The sequence below is a fragment of the Nematolebias whitei genome, chromosome 10 (assembly GCF_014905685.2).
Source record: "Nematolebias whitei isolate Nwh7 chromosome 10, NemWhi1, whole genome shotgun sequence".
Classification (NCBI taxonomy): domain Eukaryota; kingdom Metazoa; phylum Chordata; class Actinopteri; order Cyprinodontiformes; family Rivulidae; genus Nematolebias; species Nematolebias whitei.
Genome location: NC_056507.1, coordinates 27,941,387 through 27,956,938, shown reverse-complemented (window position 1 = coordinate 27,956,938; position 15,552 = coordinate 27,941,387). Strand labels below are relative to the sequence as shown.

The 15,552-nt window shown below is 40.0% G+C and overlaps 1 protein-coding gene across 1 annotated transcript in view; it reads right to left on the bottom strand.

The window, feature by feature from the left end:
- trpm1b (transient receptor potential cation channel, subfamily M, member 1b) overlaps nt 1-6,002 on the bottom strand; it is an 8,250-nt gene extending 2,248 nt beyond the window's left edge. Inside the window, exons 1-9 of the mRNA XM_037683527.1 lie at nt 5,872-6,002; nt 4,665-4,741; nt 3,950-4,145; nt 3,673-3,886; nt 3,241-3,365; nt 2,991-3,162; nt 2,577-2,751; nt 2,366-2,489; nt 203-275 (exon numbers count right to left, since the gene is read on the bottom strand). Of these exons, the coding sequence (XP_037539455.1) occupies nt 203-275; nt 2,366-2,489; nt 2,577-2,751; nt 2,991-3,162; nt 3,241-3,365; nt 3,673-3,886; nt 3,950-4,145; nt 4,665-4,690 (1,105 nt within the window). The 5' untranslated portion in view covers nt 4,691-4,741; nt 5,872-6,002. The remainder of the gene's footprint in view (nt 1-202; nt 276-2,365; nt 2,490-2,576; nt 2,752-2,990; nt 3,163-3,240; nt 3,366-3,672; nt 3,887-3,949; nt 4,146-4,664; nt 4,742-5,871) is intronic.
- Between the last annotated feature and the right edge of the window lie 9,550 nt (nt 6,003-15,552).

Below are 15,552 nucleotides of genomic sequence, written 5' to 3'. Positions count from 1 at the left end.
TATATATATGATCAACTTTATTTTTGTTAAAAATATTTAGAATTTATTTGTTAATTTACTGCCATTTACCTTCATACTATTTAGAAAAATAACATGAAATAGCGTATAATTTGAAATAATGAATGTAGTATGATCAAGATGTTAATAGTGTCTAACTCATCAGTATGAAAACCTTGAACTTTTTTTTTTCTGATGATAATACCTTTTAACAAAGCAGTAAGAATGGCCATTTCAATGTCTTGTTGCCCCTCAGAGCCCATTCGAAACACTGTGATCTACAAAAAACAAAGACAATATATGCACAGAAAAAATAAACAGTATTTGCAGGGATGAGTGAGGCCACCATATACCACTGGGGCTCAAAGATTTACCAGATGAAATGAATGGATGAATGAAGAAACAAATGAATTCATGTGGTCAGGATGTATTTCCTCTTTTTCTGCCGTTTCCAGCAGGACCTCCCATTCTGACCTTAGAGCACAAACAACCAGGAAGTGTTGTCCAACTGATAAAACCTCCTTTGTGTATAAATTCAACTGTGTGAAATGAAATTATGCGGATGCTTGCATCACATGTTTAGCCGTGGTGGGTTGAATTAGACTGGCATGAATGTGTGGCTCAACGCACAGAGCAGGCCTCAGTTTGTGAATAATGAGCGTTTTTAGTTTATACACTGAAAAAATTTGTTACACGTTGTGCTAAACCATTTAAACTGTTTTAGTCTGTGTTGTGTATGTGTCTAAGCTTTCAGCACGGCACAGACTGGGAATCAGCCAAAGCAAAACTGTTTAAAAATCAACCCAAAGTGACATGATCTTTGGAAAAAAAAATGAATATTGTAGCATTATTGGGTTTTATGCATCAGGGATAAAGTGCAAGTCCTGGTGAAGTTTAGCACTCTGCAGACTGAAAAAAACAGTAGTGACCTGTTTGAAGGTTAAAGAGATAAAGTCCGTCCATCCGCCGGCAGCAGGCGACAGTGCTCTGATCTTTCGAGGTATCAAGATTATATAAAGTGGATACTAGGAAGTATTTATCACAGCACTTGGTGCAGAATCTGCTTAAAATGAGCAACTGCCGGTGCTATTTGTAGTAATCTCCTTTGAGTTTTAGTGACTTTTAGTGGGATCAGTGGAGCTCTGTCTGCTGCATTACAGTAAAAGTGAAGTTAGACACTAAAGAGTGTTTTACAGTCAGGTGCAGAGATGATGGCTAAATGAAAACAGGTCGGGTTTGTCTTTATTCAGGATTCTTACAGAAAAGTTCTGATCATTTTGAAGTTGGGTTCTGTGGCAAGATTATGCTGAACTGATAAATGGTCCTCACTTATAACCCTGTTTTCACCTGTCCAGGTTCTGCAAAGCGTTTTCACATACCCATTATACACATTTCTATTAAATATATATTTACAGTTTATATACAGCATTTTTATATTTTCGCCCATAGGCAGCTGTGTTTGAGTGGTTAGAGCAGTCGTCCTCCAATGCAAGAGTTGGGGGTTCGATTCTACCAGCAGTCACATGCTGAAGTGTCTCTGGGCAAGACACTGAACCCCTCATTGCCTCTGATGTGTGTCCCATCAGTGTATGAATGTGATAAAGCTCTGATTAATCTTTGTATAGATTAGTAGAGTGCTGTATGAATGGGTGAATGAGGGCACAGATTGTTGTAAAGAGCTTTGAGTGTCTTGATCAGATAGAATGGCTCTATATAAGTACAGTCCATTTACCATTTACCCATATGAGCATATTGGTGGGGAAGAGGACACTTCCGTGTGCTACAGGGGCTATTTTCCTTCTTGAGCCAAGCTGCTATCAACAAGCCGCAATATCTTACCTGCCATAGATGGCTTTGTTCCTCACTTTGGAGAAACCATTTATTTCTGACCAGACTGATAAGCCAACAGCTAATTTGAGTAGTTCATGCGTTCATGCTGGGTTAATGAGAAGGTTATTTCTTTAAACCTTGCACTTTCAGTTTAGCATTAAACTGAGGCAAATATATTATGAAGTTCCTGCTGGAAGTGCACCGAGCTGCATCAGATCTGCTACAGTTAGCCGCTGAGTTCTGTTCACACTAGCTGTTCTCAGTTCATTCAAGTAAATTGAACTGATTCTCCAAACAAAGTCGTTTAAAAACGATCTACGTCAGGTAAGATCTTTATTATTCATAACATTCCACTGAACCCCACTTAAAAAGACCTGAACTATATTTGATGGAGACTTCAACAGATGAGTGAAATGAATGAATGACTAAAGAGACATGATGCTTCAGAGTGTTTATTGACTGACACATATCAGTAAATGGAATAGAATACTTCAAGTACAGGGACTGTGGTCAGACAGACACCTTCATCATCACTTACCAGTTCTCTTTTTTTCATGCACTCCATCACCATGAGCAGGATCTGCTGGGACTGGCTTTTGCTATAATTGAACGTCTTCTGAATAGTGACTAAAAGCTGGTCTCTGACGTCATCATTTACCAGGCTAAAGGAACAGATTTCAAAATAAAATGTCCCTTCTTTATTGAGGACTACCAGAGTATGGTAACAGACGAGTCGTCTAAGGCCTCACCCTCCATCCTCGGAGAACTTGTGTGCGAAGGATATGATGTCAGAGGCGCGGCCGCTGCCGTCGCACACCACCACCGGTATGGGAGGCTCGTCCCTCAGGCTCTCAAGGGTGATGGAGATAACGTTGGGACCCCCCTCCACGATCAGACACACAAGAGGCACCCCCTGACCCAAACCTGTAGCAGATGGGAAGACAGATGTCTCCACCAAAGTGTCATTTGAGGTTAGCGAAAGTTTGAGATGAAAATCCGAGGCCAGCAGGAAAGAAGGGAGTGACGTCAGTGGTGACAGCTGAGCATCCCTTTGTGGTCCCTGCCTTATCTGAGCTCCAGGCATAGGATGACAAAGGGAAGCCCAAGGGTCACAGAGGAGCTCTGAGGATGGAGTGGGTTCAGCATCATCTCAAAACACTTACGAGTGTTGATCTTCTGCAAGGAGATGTGCTTCTCCAGCAGCCGACGGAGTTTGACCTCGGAGCCGTATTTCCCACAAGTCCCGTTGTCAGTGAGAATGAAATGGGAGTGGCTGTTGTTGAGCACTGCCAGCTTGCTCAGTGGGTTTGCCATCGCCTGATAGGTCCTGGTCACCTAGAAGAAGGAGCAAGCAAAGTTATCCAAGAAAGAACTCACACGTAGATTAAATAAATAAATATATTAAGTTCTTACATCTTTTCCAATAAGGTCCTCTTTGTTCTCCAGGATGCCCCATGGAGCTATTCCTATGGCGCAGACCTTCCCTCGTGATTTGGAGGAATGGTCCTTCAAGGCATCTCCAACGTGACGGATCACTCCTACAACGTGACAGAAACAAACAAACAAACAAACAACAGGTCAGCTTGAAGAACAGCTCTTTCAGAAACATCACGAGGCTTCATCATGGGACACGCTTTGGCAACTGCTTGTAAAAAAATCCACACAGAAACAATCTGTGTAGAAGTTCCCATTCAAAGCTCTAATTATAGAGCTTAAACCTGTGACAAGGGGTCAATGCACCCACAGGAAATTGCAGAAAAGCTGTTACGTGATGACAGTTCAGAGCAAATTCAATCTTTTAAAGTCACAAGCCAGTGTTTGATTGGTGAGCATTAAATTCATTACCTGTGTTGACTCCACCTGTGAAGATCCAGGCTCCTGTTGTGACTGCTGCTTTGATCAGGCCTTTGCCAAACACTTGCTTGAGTTTGGGCTGGAGGTCAAAGTTTTGGAGACCTCCATGCACAGAGATGAGCAGGGTGGGCAGCTCCAGCTGCCAGTCCTTCACCATCAAATGCAGAAGGTTGTCGGGCTTGGTGTCGTATGAAACCCGAATGTACTGAAAGAGAAGGTTCGTGGTCAGTTTAGGATGAGACAGCTGACATGGCTTTCAGTAGCTCACCATGGCCTTGTTGATGAAGCCTCCTCCCTGGAACTCGATGATCCCGTAGGAGTCAGTTGGGTAGGTCCTGGTGTGTTTTATCACACTCCATTTATCATTCAGAGTCTCGATCTGCACCAGTGGAGTCGCTTCTGAGATGGAGTTGGCGCCGGGAGGGATGGCAACGTGCTGCGTGACCAGCTGCCCACAGGAACATCTGCAGGAGATCAGTCCCACAGGTTCACGTCACAAAACTCATCACGTCTAAAAAAAATTACAACTCATGGTGGAAACTGCCTCTTCTTCAATCTGAATGTCAAATATTTGAACACAGAAATGATTTTAAGGGAGAATAGATGGACCTGAACGTAGAGGCCATTTCTGACTGCAAAAAAATAACATTTTATTTAATCATTACTGTCATAAGTCACCCAATATATGCACGCATAAGCCCTATTCATAGAATAACCCTTGTGTTGTTTCTGCTTTGTGCTGCTTTTGAATAGCACAACTTCTTGTGCTTTATTTAAAATGTCTCTATATATATATTTACAATTTAAATAAATATGAGTAAAATGAACATTTTCAAAAGTTACTGTGAACTGTGAAAGTTTGCAAGAAAAAATTCTCCTTTGGAGGAACATTCTGGATGTTATCTCACAATCTAAATAAGTTTCTCCCGTGTTTTTACTTTATTACAAACTCTTTCCTCTCAAGTCTAAAGACTAAAAATTACCTGGTGGGGTCCTTGCTGGGAAACATGTGAATGCATTCTCTTTTAAGAAATGTCCTCTCAATCCAAACTTTGTGTGCCTGTGAAGACAAAATGAGCAACGAGAAAGCATTAGCTTTGCATCATGTGCTATACCACCACCCCTGAGAGATCAGCCTCACTAATGTCCAAGTTGCACTTTCAAAATCCTCTTATGCTGTAATCCTCGCTAAAAGACGAGGAGTGGTCACTTTCTGCAAAGAAAGGATGATAAACAGGAAAAAGAAAAGGATTCTGTGATGTTTCCTCTGAGAAATATTAGATTGTGTTGGATGTTTGTGCAACGCAGGTCTTCTGATATCAAGCAAGCTCTGTCATTCATTTTACACCATGAGTTGATGCAGATTGACAATGTACATACACAGTACACACACACACACACACACACACACCGATTGTGCTTCACATGTTGTCACATCTTGTTCTGATTGCCGTCTGATCTTTTTCCACTTCAGAGCAGAAATACTTCAAATCCGAGGCAAAGTTCCTCGGGGGGTGGGGGGATTTGTTGGCAATGACCGTCCAATTAAAACTGAAGTGAAGCAAATTCTTCCCACAAATCAGTTCAAATCTAAACCTTAAGGAGAATAAAAGTCTTTAATTGCGTTACCGTCTGACGATATCTCTAAAAACTCGAGTGCAAACAAGCTGCTGGCGTCTTGTGACGATCATGAGGACTCCTAACAAAGACAATCAGTCCTCTTTGCACAGAAACTCAGCTCGGAAAATAAAAATACATGAACCACCTCAAACAGTTTTGATGCATTTCTAACATTTTTAACTTCACTTTGTTGGTTATATTAGAATTTTTAAATACAACTCAAACACACGCTCACAAGCAATGAAAAATACAGTTTTGGCAATACGTATGAGCTCTCAAACGGTGTCTGCTATTTGTAAAAGCTTGCTAAAACAGCTGAAACGACTTAAATAATTTTTTTTGCACGTTTGCTCTTTCTAGTTCAAGTTTCTGCAAAGTAATTCTCATCCTGTTTGATAGTTGCTTCTGTCTCTTGTGTTGGCAGCGTTCTGTTCTCGTGCATCACCCAGAGCTCCTGCAGGGCTCACATTACGGTCCAAACCTAACTCCAGTTAGGAAGCGCCCAGTCGCTCCTTCTAAAAAGTGTTGAAATTAGGTTTCAAAAGAGTTGCAGCTGTAGGAGACACTTACACACAGTCCTCAGCTGGAGCCCCATGGTGCTGCAAGTCTGCTGGTTCTCCTCTCGCCGAGCCTTCCTCTCCCAGTCAAGTGCTCCCATTGAATCCCCACAAGACATGAAACTTCTTCACTTTATGAGGGCTGGTTATTATGATGAGCATGTGAGCGAGGTCTTTGTTCACCCCAGTCTCATGACTCCAGTTCAAGGTAATCCTTTTGGGAGTCCCATGACCCTTTTCTTAGCATGCCCACGGGGTATTTTCATCCCTCGCCTGAGCAAGGCACAATAAATCCACTTTGATAACTGGCCCCTAATCTCCTAATTTGTTGAAACCTCCTTTTTTCTTTGTTTCCACTTCACCGTGTGGATGATTTCAGCTTCTTCTGTGAGAAAATGGAGCCAAGACCTGAAACGCACTGCCACCCCATTCAGACGCTCTCCCATTTTTCATTCAAAAAGCACTCCAACTACATGATTTCAACCTAATTTGCATAATTGAGAGAATTGGGGTGCAGGCAGTCTTGTCAAGAAGTGACTGGTGACCAGTCGGGGGAGAGGTGAACCAATGCTAATTGCAGTTAATCTCTATTTCCACCCATTTGTTGAGTAAAAAAACCCTCAAACCAGCAACTGAATATTCTCCTAATCCTCCAAGATGAAAATAATTTAGTAAGTATGACAGTGACATTGTAAAACAAAAGAAAAGGTAAGCATTTTAAATGTCATTTCATTCAGATTGGACTTTTATTTACTCGGTTTCTAAACCAAAGGAAGCCGTTAAGAGAACCAGAGTGTGGGTTGTAGTTTAAAAGCTCCAATTAAAGCAAATCTGCTTGAATCTTTCCTCGTGTGAACACTTTCATAAGTGCTCCTTTTAAGGCTAAAAGGGTCTGTTTGAGCCAGAGTGCAAAACTGTGAAAAAAGCCCCAGAATGTTGGTGGCTGGTGACACATACAGCGTGGCAGAACCTGAATGTCTCTTAACGTTCCCACTTTTGTAAAAATGACACACGAGCTGCTCATTATCAGCTCAAGCAAAACAAAACGGCTTATTTTCAGCAGGGTTTGGGCTGCTGTGACGAACTTACTTCAGTCCACTCAAAGCTCATTAACCGCAGCAGCTAAAACCAAAATCCGGAGCCGTTTTTGGGAGTTTTGTGCAGCAAAGACCCTGAATAATCAGGCACCCAGGGATCAGATTGTGTTCCACCGAGCAAATTATCGAGACTTAAGGCGGGCCTCGGGACAAAAAAACAACAACGATCATGCAGATTTTTCGGAGAAAAGCCTCCCTGAAAACAAAAGACAATGTGTGTGAGATTTACATGAACAAGTCGAGGCTTGTTGAGGAAGCAACAGATGCAAACTGTGCTCCATTAGCTGCACTGATGAAATGAACTCTCATCGTTTGCCTGTATGATGCTCCATTACACTTCAGATCTTTTATGTGTATCTCAAATCACATATAGAACAGTACACACCATGCATTCCTTCTTTCTTTCTTTTTTTTTTTTTAAATCACATGGTTCTGGTCTCCTGACCAAGAGCTTATCAACATCTAAATACCAGCTAATTTGTTCCACTGAAGCAACAACTAGTCTACATCATTCAATAATGAAAATATTTTTGGCAAAGTTCCTACATTCGAACATTTTTTCTGACATTTAAAGAGAAAGGGGCACATTTTACTCTGAATATTTTAGTAATCAGTCAAAATTTATTAAACAGAAGCCTCAACAGAAAGGATTTGGGTCTTGTAAATAATTTAATGTGCACCTAGATTGAAATATTCTAGTAAAAAGTAACCGATTGTTCAGTTTGGACACTAAATGACAAAGAGAGAACCTGTAAATTCTCGTTTCACTGTCAGACATTTTAAACTCATATTGGATCCACACAAATTGAACATAGGCATTAAGTGCAGAGCTGAGTGTTTTAGTCCTGTTAGTAAATGTGCTCCATTGTACTCTGCAGTCTGAAAATCCAGTTAGCCATCACGAGTCCAACGTGTCCCTGATTATCCCCGAGAGTCCAGAGAGTCATAAGACATGTTTTAAAGCTGCTCTTCTTTTTGTTTCCCCCCTCAAAGAAGCGTTTGATTACAACAGAAGCTCAATTCAGTTCAATATAAAATTAGGAGGTTTTCTTTCGCTATAGTCGTAAAACACGAAGTATTGATTAGCTCGGAAACGAGTTGTGTTCTGCAAAAACAACAAAGCAAAAAAGTAAAAAACAAATCAGAAAGTAAAACAGTTTCAAACTGTTCATTTAAATAATTTCACAGTCATTTCAGTCTTACCATACCATACCACACCATACAATACCATACCATACTGTACCATACCATACCATATCATACCATACTGTACCATACCACTTTATTTATAAAGCACTTAAAACAGCAACAAAACCAATCAAAGCGCTGTAAAGCAGAAACAAACAAGCAAAGCACACAGCAAAAAAATACATAGATCCAAATGGAAGAAGATAACTAAATGGCTAACATTGTTGAATACAGACAGGTTCAAAACAAATCGCACTGTGTCACAAGCCAGGGAATAAAAGTATGTTTTTAAGCGAGACTTAAAACCACTGAGAGATGGAGCCTGCCTGACTTGTAGTGGTATCTCATTCCACAGTCTTGGACCTGCAACAAAGAAGACCCTGTCACCTCTGAGCTTAAAACAAGTGCCTGGAACCAATATAAGCATCTGATCTGCTGACCTCATCAAGCGCTGTGGGACATATGGCTGCAGCAGATCAGTGAGATAAGAGGTGGCAGAACTGCTCAGAGATTAAAAAACATACAGAAGGATTTTAAACTGAATTCATAAGAGAACCAGGAGCCTGTGCAGGGAAGCCAAAACTGGAGTAATGTGCTCTCTTTTGCTTGTACTGGTTAAAAATTGGGCTGCAGCATTTTGGACCAGTTGTAGTTGTGCAGTGGAGGTTGATTGATTGATTTGACTGATTTCAAAAAGAAATGAATTGCAGTAATCAAGCCTGTTGTGAATGTATGTAGGTTATTTTTGAACAGTATGGGCTTCAATTTAGACAGTGGCCTCAACTGAAAAAACAGGATGTATTAATCGTGTTTACATGACTGTTAAGTTTCATGGAAGGGTCCATTAGCACTGACAGGTTAGTGACTCTTTGTTTCTCTAACGGGACTAGAGAGGTAAGATTGATACCGTGGTTCTTGATCGTAAAATTAAGAGAAAACAACATGATTTCAGTCTTCTTCTCATTAAAACTTAATAAATTTAAAGCCATACAGTCCCTGATGTCAGCCAGGTAGTCAATAAGAGGTTGAATAGAACGTGCACCAGTGTGCTTCAGAGGGAAGTAAAATTGACAGTCATCGGCATAAAAATGAAAGGGTATGCCATGTTTACGAAAAATAGCACCTAGTGACAGTAGATATAAAGAAAAGAAAGAGGGCCGAGGATGGACCCCTGCGGGACCCCCCACCAAAGAGAATCTTGTGGTTTGTTTCCTGTGGTTCTTCATGATGGAGTTTTGGGCTTTGGATCTCAGACCTGTTGCTCATTTTCTGAATCCATGATGAATTTTCTGATATTTAGTGGAGTCTGGTTATCAGGCCGTCTGTAACGCTGATGCTCCTTCTGCTGCTTTGCTCTTACTTCATATGATGACTTTTCTAATCAGGTTAAAGACAATGTTTCTATATAAATAAGTCCTTTATGCGTCATACAAATAAAATACAATGAAATGAAACCAGGGTCCTTTGAAGCAATGCATGTTGCATGCTGTATCTAAAATTGGTGGCCATCTTGAATCTGGTTGACGCCTACGATTACTTTGAGAGGCCTTTAACAATCTGTTTGCTGGATGATGAGATATTTTGCTAACATGTCAAAAGAACACTCACACATGTACACACACAGTTACATGATTGCCCACCCTTCCTGGTAGCAGGCATTGTCAAAGTACACACATCTTCTATCAGTATAAACTAATTTACTACAGGTTTGGTACTTGTATGTTCTGTGAGAGCAAACGGATCTCATGGGATCTTTTTTTAAAACTCTGGCCTTGCAAAGCAGCGGGCGATATGCATTCCTCCAATCCTTGGGGTTGGACATTAAAATAATTTGCCCACTTTCCTCTTGGTGGATGCAAAGTGTGACTTTTTTTTAATTATTTTTATGAGCTTTATTCACACAAAGGAGTGTGCTGTACTTCAGCCTGAACACTGAGATTGAGTGTAAAACATTTTTAAGGACCACTGGCCCTCACCTGACCTCAGCTTGATTTCCCCCTCCACCACACACACACACACACTCACACACACACACAGGCAGTCATATGACCCAGCACACTGAAGATCATTGGGTCTCTTAATCAAATTTCTGCTAGTTGTGATTAATTTTAGTTTTAATTTAAATAAAGCTTAATTTTTCCAAACGTCAGGCTTTTACTGCAGCTCTTCTTTCATTATTTTTGCATTGAGCTTTTTCTCAGAAAAAGATGAGCACCTTCCTAATTTGATTAATGGCAACAGGGTGATAACTGAATGTGCTCTCTGGTGCAGAACCGTGGTTAATGCTTCCCACGCGCATGGCTTCTACCCTCATTGTTTCTATTTGGGAGATTTTTTTCAACCCACTAAAACAAATCACTAATGATAAAAATTAAGCCCCATAAATATTTTCAAATTATATTAATACCTATTGTCTAAATATAGAAGGTTTATTCTGTGATTAAAGATGGTCATCATTATAAATGTGCAAAATCAATAAATTCAAAAATGGATGTGATTCTGACTTTATTTGTGATTGTGCTTTCTTTCTTTCTTTCTTTCTTTGACAAGTACTCATAATTATAAATGACTTGTAGAAAAGAATATCAGCAGTAGTTAAAAGTTTAGATTTTTTTTTCGAGAATGTTTACTCTCACCTACTAGCGAATTGAATTCTAGCTCAGTTTTTATTAATCTGATTGAATTACAGTCGCTGATGTGTTTTCTAAGCTCAGTTGTCTGTGGCAGCCATCTTGGATTGGCTTGTCTCTAAAAGTTAATCAGTTGTAGACTGGCTTGCAGAGATTATTTCTTGAAAGTTTCATAAAAACCTGTTCAGTGGTTCTTCAGATACTTTGCTAACAGACTGACAACGTCATGGTAAATGATGGCAAAGTTTAAAACTATAATCTCATTGGCTCTATTGGTACCTAAAGGATGTGTGAGGGATCAGTCTCAGCAACTTCCACACCAAATTTTAGCTCAGTATAGTAAAACTGAGAGTTACAGCCATTTATGTATAGGCAGTCAGTTAGCTTTGGAAACCATCTTAAATTAGCTCCAAAATGTGCACTTCCATTATATATTGATATCACTTTAGGGACAGATTTTCTTTCAGAAATAGTTACACCTTTTCAGTAATGAAAAGCAGAGTTTAGAAAGAGTCTTCCATCTGTTCTGTGGTCAGAGGAGCCATTAAGAAGAATTAAAAGTTCAGCTTTAAACACTTAACTGTGACTTTAAATGATTGGGGGAAAAAAGACATTATTCTACACACCAGCACACGATATCACTCCAGAGAGGGTTTTTCTCTCCATGAACAGAAAAGCTCTCAGCGTAGTTTTCACACTTCTCAGTGGCACGAAGAGTTAATCTGAACACTGCCTCACGAAGACTTAATCTGAACACTGCCTCACGAAGACTTAATCTGAACACTGCCTCACAACAACTGATACGACCTGCAGCTTCGGTTCACTTGGTGAGCTCGAGTACAACGCTAACAGCCAATGATTAAAACATCTGCAGGCTTCTGCTTACCTTCTGCGAGCCAGATGTGCTGCGTTTGAGGGAGGAGCGTTTAAAGGTGCCAGCCTGGCCTTTAGAGTCCATCTTAATCAACAAGAGAAGCTCAGTTCAAGACTCCGACCTGCAGAGCAGAGGCTCGAGAGCAACGCATGGGTTCAAACTTCCAAAACGAGGCCTGTGGCTCTCCATCAGTAGAAGCTTAACCTCTTCTCTCTCTAGTTTGAACCCGGTATGACGAGACAAAGATCCTCTCCAGGGATATAAATCGTTCCATGACACACTTGACACGTAGACCCTCTTCCTCTAACGGGCGTCCCTTAATCAGGCTTAGTGCAGCAGCTCTTGAAGCCTCAGGGTCTAATGGGCAGAGATTTAATAAATGGTTATTGAAGGTAAATCTGTTTGGACACATCAACAAGTCTAAAAAAAGCTATGCAAGCTGCTAAATGAAAGTTAGCTGGCAGAGAGACGAAGGTCGTCCCACAGTGACGATTTTAGTCTCTTTTGAGGGTGCTCAAGCACCCCTAAATTTTAATTCAGCACCCCTGAAAAGTAAAGTAAAAATGTTTTTATTTATTTATTTACTGGGCGGTTCTGGATTTAGGTTTTGTTTATTGCATTATTATTCAATGCAACAAAATAAACACATTTAAAAGGTATAGATCATTGTAGTACTTGGTTTATTTACAGTGACTTTAATTACTGGATGTCCAGCCCCTGAGCTGCTGCTTTCAGTAACTGTGGCCCCCCTGAGCAGTTTAGTTGAATATCCTGCTTTAGAGGATGGAATACAGTTTATTCTATTTCTAAAACCTAAACTGAGTCTGGAGAAATGTAGAAGATGACAAAGCCCTGCAGCCGACCTCATGATCAGCTGAATACAACAGTGATAAACAGGAAGTAGCACATGTTCATCTGTACGAAGGTAACTGCAGGTAAATCCTCCATTTTCTGTCATTATTACATTTTATGTTTAATGGTTAAATTAAAGGTTAATGCTTAACGCTAAATGTGGTTTGTTTTGTGTTTTGTATGTAGATATATGTTGCAACTTCTGGTTGCACAAGTTTAGTCTTTGTTTGTCATGATCAGTTAATACTAAACTGATTTTGTGCAAAGTGTTTATTAGCTTGTGTAATGTAAAGCCGAGCGCTACGTCTGTAGCATCTTAGCTAGCACATCTGTATTTTACGCTGCTAGCTTAGAACTGCTTCTTGTTGTACTGAACTCTCTAAAATAGTTACTGAATCAAGAGTTTACTTATGGAGGTAAACGTAGATGTTAAACAACCTGTTAAAATACACCAGAATGCAGGAAATGGCATCTACTTTATTCATAATTTTCTGGGGGCGTACCCACAGACCCCCCCCCCCCACACACACACACACACACACATATTATAAATGCTTCTGACACCAATGGTCGCCAAGTTGTTCAAAGCCAAGAGCCATTGTCAACACTGGGGGCTAAGCACCCCTGAAGGTCAGATTCTAGAATCGCCCCTGTCGTCCCACCAGATGAGGTTCAGTGAATATTATATTATATTTTAAGCAACCCCAATTCAAAAAACAAACAAAAAAAAGGGGGATGTTGTTGTGTAAAATGTAAATAAAAACAGAATGCAATGATGTGAAAATCTCATTAGGAAAGGTCAAAGCCATGTTTACTGGTGCAAAACATCCCCTCTTCCAAAAGTATCTAGGAGAGCAGTTGTTGAAGGTTTCTGGAGGTTCTCTGGTCCCATTCTTGTCTCATGTTGGATTCTAGCTGTTCATAAGTCCTCAGCCTTCTTTGGTGGAGCTTTGGTTTCATGATGTACCGATTATCTCAACAGGTTAGCAGTCTGGACTGCAGGCAGCTCAGTTCAACACCTTGAAGTCACACTAGAGGAAATATGCGGTTTAACATTGTTTTACTGAATATGAGAGGCCTTCTCTGAAAAACACATCATCTGGATGGGAACAAATGTTCTGAAGCCTGTATGTACTTGTTATGTATTGATGGTATCTTTCCAGATGAATAAACTGTCCAGACCATAGACACTAATGCACCCCCATACCATAAGAGAGGCAGGCTTTTGAACTGTGCACTGACGACAGGCTGGATGGTCCCTTTCTACAGAGGATTTTCAGTAATAACAATATAAAAAATAAAAAAAAAGATTTGTCTGATTACAGGACAGTTTATTATTTCTCCTCAGTTTAATTCACATTGGTCACTTTTTTTGCATGATAGAGCTTTATATATTTATTGTATTTGTGGACGACAAGATGAACTCTGTTGACAGACAAAGATTAGGAGCTGCAGATGAAGAAATACTCAAATTTTTGCCATTTTATCAGTAGAAGAAGATTATTCTGAAAAGCAGTTTTCTAGACTGATGAACCTCTGCCCATCTTTACTGCTGAGGGACTCCGCCTCTCTTAATGCTCTTTATTCTCATTCCTCTCACTGAGCTGTTGTCAGATATCCTAAATAGATCCAAAATGTTTTTCCAGCTGTTTCCTGTTTATACCACTTCCATTTCTTGCCACTTTTTGTCTTTTTCTAAATGCGTTGTTGCCGTAAAACCTAAAATGACTGTATTTTACAGTTTGTTGTTTTACTTTACTTTGTTCTATATTGTGAACAAAATGTGGGGTTGTGATTATTTTTTGTTGTTTACTTACATTTTAGACAACAATGTCCCAACTTTTTGGGAATTAAGATAGATTTGGATTAAGATTGTTGGATAAATTGTGTAAGGTAAAACTTGCAGTGGTGTAAATGTTTATAAAACAGGGTTTTATGATTTTTTAAAGATTTTAATTGAGATTGTATTTTCCACGTTGTTGGTTCGTAGTGAACAACGCAAACAGAAAGCACATTGATTACTATTACTAATATGATCACTACTGTCTGACGTTTGATTTGTATGATATACAGTAAATAAGAAACCAAACTTCTTCTTTTTTTTTTTTGCATAGGATTATGAGGATTGTGCTTCATTTGGTTTCTACTAATAAAACTGAGCTTCAATTATGAAACAAAATCTTCAGCCTGAACTTTTCAGCTCAAAACCAGCCTCAGATTATTGTTTTAACGAGAAGAAGCTCAGAGCAGGACGTGAAACTAGAACCTTTAAATGGTTCTGGAGCATCTTGTGTGCCATTGAAGAAACAAAGAGGAGTCATCAGATCATCTGAAATGAATGTACCTTACAGCATCACTATGAGAAACGACGGTACCTGCTACTGTCAGTGAGAGGAGGTTTGCTGATGAGTCCAGCTGACGGACACGGCCCCTCTAAATAGATAATGTGTCATTTCTCCCAGTAAGCAGGTGCAAATGAGCTTTATTATCTGTCGGTGGCTTTGCATTGGTCAGAGGAGGAGATTATTTGTCTCCAGGAGAAGGTAGAACGCTGCGAGGAGCACAGGAGAGAAGAACTTGGGGAAAAAAGAGCAAAAATTAAAACATTTAGAAATAAAGCTTAACATTCGGACGGATCTTCAATTCATATTCTAACAGAGCTCTGAAGATCTTTTAAGATTTAGCCTTGTATTATTTGGAGTCAATGCTGTCTTGTCTGTTAGCAAAACATCTCAAGACCCTCTGGATGAAAACGTTCAGGACGTATTTATTGCATGCACATCTAAAAGTGATTGACTTTCTGAGCCAACCCAATCCAAGATGGCTGCCACAGCCAACTGGAAAACACAAGGATGACTTTAACTCAGCTGATTTATCAGACACTGAGCTCAAGTTTGGTGTGGTAGTAGCTGAGAGTTATTCACGACCTGACTGTGACTTTTTGCAGCATCACATAAAGTTTGACCAAAACTGCTGCAGAGCTGTCATTTCTCAACACGAGATCTTAATCTATTAAAACTCTGTGTGTGCGCGCGCGCGTGTTTGAGAAAAGT